The sequence below is a fragment of the Buteo buteo genome, chromosome 19, assembly GCF_964188355.1.
Source record: "Buteo buteo chromosome 19, bButBut1.hap1.1, whole genome shotgun sequence".
NCBI lineage: Eukaryota > Metazoa > Chordata > Aves > Accipitriformes > Accipitridae > Buteo > Buteo buteo.
The window spans coordinates 19533136-19543934 of NC_134189.1; the positions used below are offsets into that span (position 1 = coordinate 19533136).

General features: G+C 40.6%; 1 protein-coding gene across 14 annotated transcripts in view; it reads right to left on the minus strand.

The window, feature by feature from the left end:
- DNAI7 (dynein axonemal intermediate chain 7) overlaps positions 1 to 9909 on the minus strand; it is a 24720-nt gene extending 14811 nt beyond the window's left edge. For 6 of the 14 annotated variants that reach the window (XM_075051472.1, XM_075051463.1, XM_075051465.1 and 3 more), the window contains exons 1-5: positions 9832 to 9909; positions 8596 to 8616; positions 5160 to 5241; positions 3523 to 3614; positions 2201 to 2302 (exon numbers count right to left, since the gene is read on the minus strand). In XM_075051472.1, coding sequence (XP_074907573.1) covers positions 2201 to 2302; positions 3523 to 3614; positions 5160 to 5241; positions 8596 to 8616; positions 9832 to 9834 — 300 coding nt within the window. In that variant the 5' untranslated portion in view covers positions 9835 to 9909. Of the gene's footprint in view, positions 1 to 2200; positions 2303 to 3469; positions 3615 to 5159; positions 5242 to 6026; positions 6172 to 7207; positions 7290 to 8595; positions 8617 to 9791 lie in introns of those variants that run through there. The other 8 variants (XM_075051459.1, XM_075051471.1, XM_075051469.1 and 5 more) reach the window with 8 other exon arrangements.
- Between the last annotated feature and the right edge of the window lie 890 nt (positions 9910 to 10799).

Consider the following 10799-nt stretch of genomic DNA (forward strand, 5'->3'; position numbering starts at 1 on the left):
ACATTGGCTCATGGGATCAATTTATCACCTATAACGTAATTTTTTTCATCCATATAGTAAGATATTAAGGAAACACTGCCTCTCTGTTTACTGTGAAGATTAATAACACAATGTTACTGAAGATTGCATTACAATGTAAAATGGGTATTTTAAAGCAAAAGTGCTTGTATAATTGCATTTGCAACCATTTCATAACCATTTCCACAGACTTCAAAAAAAGCAGTAATAGGTGAGTGCTCAGTGCACTGGAAATCCTGTATAAAAGATTGATCAGTCTTCAGTAATTAAAACATCTGATTTCTTTTCTTATTTTTTTATTTTTACACATCTTTGCACTTAAAAGAGTGCTTCAGTTTCATCTTCAGGAAAACACATCCTTAAAAATAACAGCACTTGTTCTTTGAGAAAAAGGATAAATTTCATGATAATTTGTAAATGTATCTGTTAATCTGAACTGAAATTTTTCAGAAATGGATGTGGAAACTCAGCGTTTGGTATTATATATTTCTTTTGCCCTAAATTTTCTTAACAACAGACTCATACAAACTCCGGCATTTCCCATATCTACCAGTATTTTACATAAAGATTTATTTTTAAAGTAATAGTTCTATTTTGCCATTACTTTTCAAAATGAAAAAAATCTTGTTTCTCTTTCCAAGAAATACTCTTCAGAAACATCCATAAACACCAACTTTCCCCTTTCAAAACGACCAACAGATTCTCTTGTTCACAAGGATAATAAGGTTAGAGCTTGCCAGTAACTGAAAAAGGTAATAAAAAATCATCCAAAGGTGTCAAGACCTAACTGTGAAGTTACCATGCTGCACCCTTGTGGCAAGGACGGCTACAGGCACACCGGGCAGAGCGTAACCAGCAAGCCCAGGGCTGTTCCTCTGCAGGGCTCCTGAGGCCACCCCTGCAGCGCTGCACCCAGCTTTGCAGTACAGGAGAAAGAGGGCTAAACTGGAGGGTCCAGATGAGGGACATTAAGATGGTTAGGGTAATGGAGAAAAAAAGACAAATGAGGAAAGGCTGAGCTTTGTTAGCCTGCAGAGGACTAACGTATGCAATCTGCCACTACCTAGAGAGGGGTCACAGAGAACACAGAGGCAAACTTTCCTCAGAGGCGTACAGGAATGATGCATACTGACAATTAGGCAATGATCACAAGCTGTAACAAGGGAAATGCCAATTGCATTTAAAGAAAAGTTGTTACAAGAGTGGTAAAGCAGTCAAAAAGGTTGCTCAGACATACTGTAGTATCCCCATCCTTAGAAATTTTCAAAACCCAACTGAGCACCTTGATCTAACTTCAGAGTTTGCCCTGCTTTGTGCAGGAGGCTGAACTACGTGAATTTCAGCAGTCCCTTCTAACGTGATTTATCCTATGAGTCTAAATTTGTTCTGCAGAGGCTTTACAAAGGATTAAGCAATATACAAGACGAAGAGAAAATCCTTGTGTCCACGAGTCTATTTAAGCTTACCTGGAACCAAACTGACCAAATCTCATATCAGACTGTTACCAAATGATGTTTCTGCAAGCTGGATTCACAAGAGTGAAATGTTCTACTAGTGTACTTCCATACCTTACTATTTAAAATTTAACTTTACAGGTATATAGTACTATTGGGTGATGATTCAGCCACCCATGTGTGTCACCCTAAACTGCAGACGTTAACTGTTAGCTGCATTTTCATGTATTTCCAGCCCTGATATCCGACCTAGATTTGTACCATGTCCTTCAAAGTTTTGGCCAACCTCTTTCCAAATTATGACCTGTGATATCCGGGAACCCGTGGAACAAATGTTGTCAACTGTCTCAAATTCTACAAAAATATTTTAAGCCCTGGTAGAGCTCTTTTGTGGAATGCTTAAAAGTAGAATGAATTAAACAAATAGAAAAGGAAGGACAAATACCAGAATATCTGAAACTACAATTCCTCTTGACTGCTGCAGTAAGCTGTGGGGCCCTAATACTTTCATCACCCAGACAGGCTCCTCTTTGCCCATGTTTCATTTCTGTGTACACCAAAGTATAGAAGACAGAAGAGAGTGAGCATGGCAAGTTACTACCTTGAGATGGAACTTGAAAGAAGTTCAGAAAATGGAAGCTCCTGGATCCTGTAATGGAGACATAGCCTAACGTCTCTTCATTGTTGAACCTCTATGACACTGGGCAGATTTTTGAAAGAAAGCTTACCTTTCCACACGCTCTATAATCCGTTTTCCACTGCTGTGCAGACAAAAACTTCTGTTCCAGTAAATGAAGTTCTGCTAGTTCAGACTCCCTTCGTTCTTGATCCTGTTAAAATATATATATTTATATCTCAAACAGAGGAGTTAAATACTTGGTTTACTTCTTACAATTATTTTATATCAAAGAAAAAAATTTGGGATATTTGAATGAGTTATCACTTAAATCCAAGCACTGATAACTTGTGTTTTTATGAAACACTTAATTGAGAAGACTGCAGTAGTTTGCAATATGTTATTGTCATCACATTAGTTGCTGCGCCATATGATAAACATAATGTGTCATATGATTGTTAAGCTCTCACTTGAATGGTTACCATATCAGCATCCTGGAACTAGCTCTAATGAGAGCTGCTAAAAAATGTAAGCATATGTTGCAAAAATGTGTGCAAGATTATTCTATTTTTTTCCTTATAATTTCTATTACTTTAAATTACTTTTCTCCCTAGGGAAAAAAAAATCGTCTGTGAAGGACAAGAGGCACAGGCAAGAGTGATTTTTTCAGGGGGAGGAGGAAAAGGAAAAAATATTTTTTTGTCGTAAATGGTTTTTTTGAAAACACAAAAACATTTAGATGTTACCAATCAGTTTTTGTTCTGAATTCCAGTCTTCTCAGAAAAAGAAATATATATTCGAATACACACAGAGATATATATACATATACACACACACAAATCAATATATCTGCCCTAACATGTAACCACTTAGAGAATTTATACCAAAATTTTCTTGCCACAGCTGTGCCAAATGTAATTATGGGGAACACAAAAAAATATATCTAACTGAAAGTATAGCGGGAAAAAAAAAAAAAAAAGAGGTATTTATTCAAACTGGAGTATATATTTTGCACAAGTTAATGTATTTAACCACAGAATCTCTATGTATCAAAACCAGGCAAGACTATCTCATCTCAGGGAATTTTTCTGAATCAAAGCAACACTAAGCCAAACATTTGCTTAGTGAAAGAATACTATAGAAAAAAAAATTGAGCCGCATTTCCCTTGACTGTGCATGCATTATGTTTTATTACTAATCCAGCTCACTACCTTCTCAATTTGTGAGATTTTAAATGAGTACCTTTCAGTGGCTTGGCCAGATTTTTCATGATTAATTTTAATCTAGTGATGCTAGAAATTTCATCTATATTGTTCCCAACACTAAGGATATAAGGAAATTAATTTCTATTCTCATACTAAATTACCAATGTTTTACAGACCTTGTCAAAATTTTAGAAATAGGATTAGATTTTTTCAGTAAGTACAAACTAACTTTTGCCTCAAGCTTTTCCAACTGTTCTTGTTCAATTCTCTCCTTTTCAAGTCTTGCTGCTTCTTCTTGTTGAGCTTGAAATTGGGCTTCCTCTGAAGATTGGGAAATATACCAAGAGCATAATTATATTTTGCTTAATAAAACCAGACAAATTATTTTGTTATTAGCTGTAATGACAAAACAACCATAGTAATGAGCAACACAATCGTGTATCTTCTATCACACAGAAATCTTCCAAATGAGCCAAATTAATTTGAATCATACTACTAAAATACACTATCTACGGCGCTGCCTCTATCAGCCTGTGACAATACAAGTAGAGACAAGGATCAGCAAGCCCTCTTTTTCCCCTCAGGAACAGCAGCAGGAGTGCCCTCTCCTTTCATCTACAGCTTCAACAAACCCAGGTTCTTAATCCAAACTCTATGCTGAAATTGCGTGCTTCAGTCCCAAGTTACTCTTCTGCTTTCCTACAACCTTTGGCTTCCTACAACTTCAACGTTACAGCTGTTTGTTCATTGAAAACCTCTTCAGGATCAGTTACTCCTGATCACAGTTTTAGCTTTTCTTTGCTGCCATAGGGACTAGAAAATTAGAGAAGATGTGAAAACTGAAATTCATTTCAACCTCTAAGCCTTCAGCCTAGGCTAGCACAGCCTATGCATCAATCCAGATGTTCCCTAGCAGTGGCTTGAATGTCACTGCCCACACATAACATAAATCACTTCAAGTACATCTGTGTTGCACAGAGGCAAGAGCAAGGGCAGTTCCCAAATCTGCTCATACTCACCTGAGCTGCTACGCCCATCCACAAAAGTTAATAGTGATTAGTAGCCACTTATTATTACTAGCAGTCATAACATGCCCAAGCCCCCACCAGGTTGGATTGATGGCAGAAAGGCAAGTAGAAGAGATGGATCTGATGTTCAGACAGGGGTAGCAGGTTTTGATACTAAACTGCAGAAGGAGACACATTCAGATGGTGAGGACAGACAAGTCATGCAACTGGGATTTCATTTTAAGGGATACAGTGATATACAACAGAAAGATCTTGAAGAAGTGGGTGGAGAATCAGTCACTCAGTAGAGACAAGAAGCCCAAGCAAACTACACTTTAATCTATCCTAGTTTGTAGTCACCTTAGCTGCTACTCCTTCAGAACACCAGCCAGCCCCCTGTCAACAGAAGTATTCTGTTTGCCTTCTCTGGAAAGAGTCCTTTTCAGATAATTTCTCTTGACTACTGATAACTAGGCCTGGGGCGGAGGGGGCGTGGGGCGCAGCGAGGAGTGGAAGAAATGCAATGTTTTGTGCTTTTCTAACTTGCTGAGAATATTTCAAAAGGAAATGGTAAGGGGGGAGGGAGGGAGAATCCAATTCTTCCAGCTGTCCTCCTTTCCAAGTTCCTAATCACAGTAAAAATAACTACAGAAGAGAGTATGGCTCTAATAGGAAAGTGAGATGTGATAACAAGTAACACAGAATTTGGCCCACACAAGGGAAGAGGGAGGAATCACCTGTGTTTGTGAAATAGAGAGAGAGATTGATGCACATATAATTTAGAAAATTATTTTCTATCTACTTATTTAAAATAAGTGATTTGTGCCACCATATTCCCTATAAATGAAGCGCACAGTACCTTCCTCTTTCAGCCTCCTTTCTTCTTCTTCTTTCTGTAATCTCAGTTGTTCAGCTTTGCTAACTTTCTTTTTGCCACTGGACTTAATGTTTGCAATAAATTAAAAGAAAATAAATGTCAATATTATTTTAATACATTTTGGGAGGCATTTGCTCTCTATAACTTTGCCCTTCTAACGCACTCCCTGAATTAAGATTTTAGGCTCCCTACACAGTCATTGAAGCCTCCAGAACATCAATACACATCCTGGACTCAATTTTCTTCTCATTTTCATGATGCAATATATACTCTTACAATTAATATATTATTCTATGCTAGACATTCCTGAACACAGCCACAATATTAAAATCTCTTTTTTTAATGTAGAAATTGCATAACAGGTAGATTTGCTAAAAAAGTAGAAGTTACAACTTCAAATGTTTCAGGAAACACTGGGAGACATATTTTGGGCAAGTCTGGCATTTCGAAGCATCTAATTCACAAGACAACTAACAAAGAGTTCTCTTTTCCATCATAAAATCCTAACTGCAACTCAAGACAGTTAACTATATTTTAAATTTGGGTTTCTCAGAAATTATCTTCCTTTGTCAATCCTTTGTGGTCTGGGTATACACTTTAAAAAGTAAAAGACAAGGTAAGTAACACGCAAAATCTACTGTCGTGTAACAGATTAACCAAAACAGAACACTTATTTTTGTCCTGCAATTCATAGATTCCTCCCTGATGATACACATTAAAATTTGTTAATTGGATCTGTGCACATGAGGCCATGTTGTCTTCAAGAGGCTTGAACAGCTAGGATTTGGAAAGCGTAATTCTCTTTGGATTTGAAGATGTTTGCTAATGACCCCTCACTTTTTTACTCACCAGCAAAAAGGAAGATTCTTGGATGGGTTTTTAGTTTTTATTATCATTTTGTTTGGGTTTTGTGTTCATTTGTTTTTTTGTGTTGACACAGTCTTGGGATGCTCAATCAAATGCGTAGGATCAGCACTGTCACTACAAAACAGCACTTCAAATAGACACACAGAAGGAAAATACTCATTTCCTGTTAATGCAGTAGCAAACGCAGCCTAAGGTTGCAGTCCTCACCAAGCACATAGTTACTAAGGACTAAATTATCTTTACTCAGTTTTATTCAGTGTTTACACAGGTAACACTGCCATTGTATTGCACGTATAATGCACTTGCAGTCAATGTGCCTTGACTCCATCTCGGGTTGATGGAATGATACCAGAGAGGAATACTGTTCGTGAAGGCACATGCTGCAAAGACAACACCTTAATACAATAAATTTAAAAAAAAAAAAAAAAAAAAAAAAGGGGGGGGGGGTTAGATGGGCCAGGAAGTAAATCAAAACAAGTTCGTGGAGCTTGTCAAAACAAGGAGGCTGATTTTGTACTGAACTGCAAAATTAATTTACAGCCAACGTTATTGCTCATGATTGAGACAGATAAGGCTATTTTTTTTGTACACATGAGAAAACAAACCATGATATTCTGCATAGGCTCCAGCATGGGTAGAAAACAAAAGAGTGACAGCAGCCTAAACTAAGGTTGAAAGCAAAGGTATGGATGGATGAATGACAAAAGACGTCAAGGAAAACAAATTACTTGCATTTGGTGGTAAACAATGGTATTCTGCCACTGACACACAAACGAAAGACAACTAAATCAAATGTTTACTTTTTTTAAAACATAGAAAATAGGGAATGTAAATGGTTTAGAGCACGAGGCAATGCGAAAAGAGGAGACACATCCTCTACCTAGGCATCTAACCTGGATGTTGCACATCAGAGTGCTGAACCCCAAGTCCTCGTGCCACCACTGGTGAGAGAAAAGGGCTTGCAAGGATTCAGTCAGGTAAGGTATAACGACTAAAACGGTACAAGTTTCATCCACAGTGTCAGCAAGAGAATATAATCGGACAGTATCACAATGTAAATAAGCACTAAGGATAAAAGGTATCTGTTAGGAAGCCAATCCTCCTCTTCTGCAGAGAAATGGGTACAGAATGGTACCAAACCAGCACATTAGCATAGTGCCCACCTTGCAGAGGTGTAAAGAAGGCAATAGAGGTCCAACAAAGCTGACAGAGAGAGATGACAAAAGAGGACTTAAGTCCAGACAGCTGCAAAAGAACACGATGGTATTATGAAGTCTTCCCATCCACTCCACCCAAGTATTCCTAATAATTTGGTAAATATTGTTACAAGTAATCCAATTGATAGGGAACGTAGTAGAAATCATCAAGGAGAACCTTTGTCATTCATCACACAAAAAGTGTGTTACAAATACCGTTATTTCACATTTTGATTCTGACTAGTGTATTTTCAGATGTAACAAACTACTTTGAAAGCTATTCACTTTATACTACTTTGCATGATAATAAATATATAAATAACTTTTAATACAAAGGTTATCATGAAACTTGAACAAAAACAATGGTGAAAGTTCAGTGCCAACAAGAAACGTACACCCACCAGAGTTAGCATGCATGTTATGACATTTGTTACCAAAACATTTATTTGCAACACTCTCCTAGAACAGTCAGTAAAAAACACAATTCTACTCATTAAGATTTCAGGGAAGAATCAGTTCCTTCTAGTTTCAAAAAAAAAAAAAAAAAAAAAGAAAAAATCTTTGATTACTTTTCTTCCAGTGAAAATGGAAAATCTGCTTGTTTCAAGTGTTTATGATCACTTTTTAGTCAACTTCTTTTCAAATTTTTATGACTTAACATATTATTGACAAAATTGAGATGCACAGTCCTCCAAGGAATACATTTGAATGTGTTCTTTTTGGGGGGAGGCATGGATAATTTCATTATCACCGAATTAAGAACAATCCACAGGATGAATTTATGCAGTCCAGTTTCCTATGGACTTCTGTCTGTTGTCCCCCCTACCCATCATGTTCTGTGTCCAGCCTGTGGCTCAAAGCCAGGATGCTGGCTCTCTGCCTGGACATCTGCTGCCAGGGACACACAGCAGCTGCGCTCACCACCTTCTCTCTAGTAGTTCTGCAGGAACACAACTGAGCCTCCTTGCAAAAGGCACATAAGCTTAGTGTCCTGGAGATACCCTGTTCCTCTTTCAAATTTGACTGAGCCTAACCAACTGGCTCAGAGAAAATACAGATTAAAAAATGAAATTAAAAAAAAAAAGGCACACACCTTTTTTTCTTTTTAAAATGCACATTTGCATACTATTAAGGTGTCACAAGACCTTTATTATGACAGATCCTCTTAAAAATATTATTTTGTAGACGTTAAGTCCAGAAGTAACTGATGCTTACTTTAATTTTAGCATTAAGTGCTTTGTAATTTTACTCATATAATTTCCAAAATAACAGAATTGTGCTGGCACGCTATCTAAATGAACACTGCAAGGGTCAAAACACTGTATGTGAACTAGAGCATATTTCTGCCTACCTACCTTTTTCTTCTTTTTTGGACCCTAGAAGATCAGGGGGTAAAAAAAAAAAAAAGGGGGGGGTAAGTGAGCATCAGAGAACAGGGTACCAAGTATAAAGGAATAATTAGAAAATACAACTATTCTGTAAAATTAGACGAGATTAACTATTGAAAAATTATAATGGCAATAATTTCAATATTGCAGAAAATTAGCCACTAACACAGGACTCCGGACCATCATAATTTATCAGGCTAGATTACACTTACAGTTATAGAAGCATATCTACTTATTCCCACTGTTAAAAAATGTATGTACATCAAATATATAATTTAGTCCAAGACATAATTTAGTCAAAAAACGTTTTGAGTGTTTTCTGAACTCATCAACTGATACTGTTTGCTACTGCTAATAACAATAAATCACATTGTGCAATGGATGACCTAGAAGAACACAGAATCACCGAGTCTTTTCTCATTCACGGGCAAACTGCACGTGAAGTGAAGCAATGTAATTAGGGGACTTCTCCAAACAACTACAGGTAATTAGAACGGAATTGGAAAGCCAAACACCTGTGAACCCCTTGTCTGACTGACCAAACCACCACCTTTTCCGTGCAACGTCTGAACACTGCCACGTGAATTTACATAACTTCGGCGTGGTTAATCACCCACATGAGAAGATTCCCTGTGGGGTGGAGGGGGAGAAGGAGGAGCAGACGGGCTGTGCACAGGCATGCAGAGCGGTTCCCACTACAAAGTTCTCGTTCCCTCCCGGCGGGGTTTCACGCCGAGCGGCCGTGGCTACAAACCCCAGCACAGCAAGTTAGACGGGGCGGGGGGGCTGCACAAAAGCCGACGTGCCCTTCGGGTGATTTTTTCCAGTCTTAAATCCAGTTTGTCCCCCATACCGGTACCTCAGCAGCCGACGTGGACTGCTCCGGTCCAAGCCCTACCTCCTCACCGCCCCACCGCCGTCTCAAGGCGCCCGTTACCGCTGCTCTCGCCTTCGCCTGCAGCACCCCAAAGCCCTGCGCCCCCCCCGGCACCAGCAAACCGCCCGCCGCCCGGGCCGCTGCCTCAGCCGAGGGCGCGGGGCCAGCCCCGCCGCGGACCCCAGCGCACCGCGCCCTCGCGGCCGGTGCCGGCAGACCGCTCACCCGGGCCCGGCGGCGACAGCAGCGGCAGCCGCCGCCGCCACCCCGGCCCGACCCGCCGTACCGGGGAGACCCCGCGGCCCCGCCGCCGGCCCGTCTCTCACCATGGCGCCTCCGCCGCCGTTGCCCAGGCGACCTCGCGCGCGCTCCCCGCCGCCGATGGCGCACTTCCTGCCGGCAGAAGGGTGGTGCCTCCCGTTACGGCGCTGCCGTAAAGCGGCGCCGGCGAGCTTTACGGCGCGGAGCTGGTGAGACCCTGACCTCCTTCTCCTTCTCCCTCTCCCTCTCCCCCAGCCCCGCGGGCCCGGCTGGGGCGGGAGGGGAGGCGAGGGCAGGCGAGGCGGGGGGTGCGGGTTCGTGTGAGACCGGGCGCCGGAGGCACAGGGCAGGGCGACAGGCACCAGCTCCCCCCCCAGGCCGAGGAGGGGGGAGGCAGGCCGAGGGGACGGGCCGCGGCCCCACCACCGGACTCCATTCCAGCTGCTTTTATTTACAAAATCGGTTTACTTCCTTGCTCACGCTTTTTTAAAATTTATTTATTTTTACGTTACGTTTTGCCAGTATGCACTGGCCTCAACTCGTAGTGCAGTGGAAGGATTTTTAAAAAGCCAAATTGATGAACGCAAAAGTTGCAGGAATTCCTATGTTTTTATACAGATACATACACACCTGTATATATAGATATAAGCGTTTCTTTAGCAGACTACAGATAAAGCAGCTGCCCGGCTAGCAGCCAGGCAGAGAAGGGCAAGCGGCTGACTAAGAGCACAAGGATAAACGAGTGTAACAGTAGTTGAAGGTTTGGGGAAGTTTCTTGTTTTCCATTTGCAATGACAGGTGGAAGGGAAGAGAAAGAGAGGCGGAGAGCAGAAGAGACAGAGTAGAAGCAGAAAATAACAGAGTTAGAGCAAACCAGGCTCAGTGAGGGAAAGGAGTCTGGTTAGAAACTGCAGTTGCTGTGGTGGATGAGGCTGGGGTTGACTCACTCCCATGGAAAGCTAATGTCAAACTGATTATTCTTCAGGTTTAAAAAAAAAAAAAAAATCAGACGGGAATAAAGAGTTCACTGAAA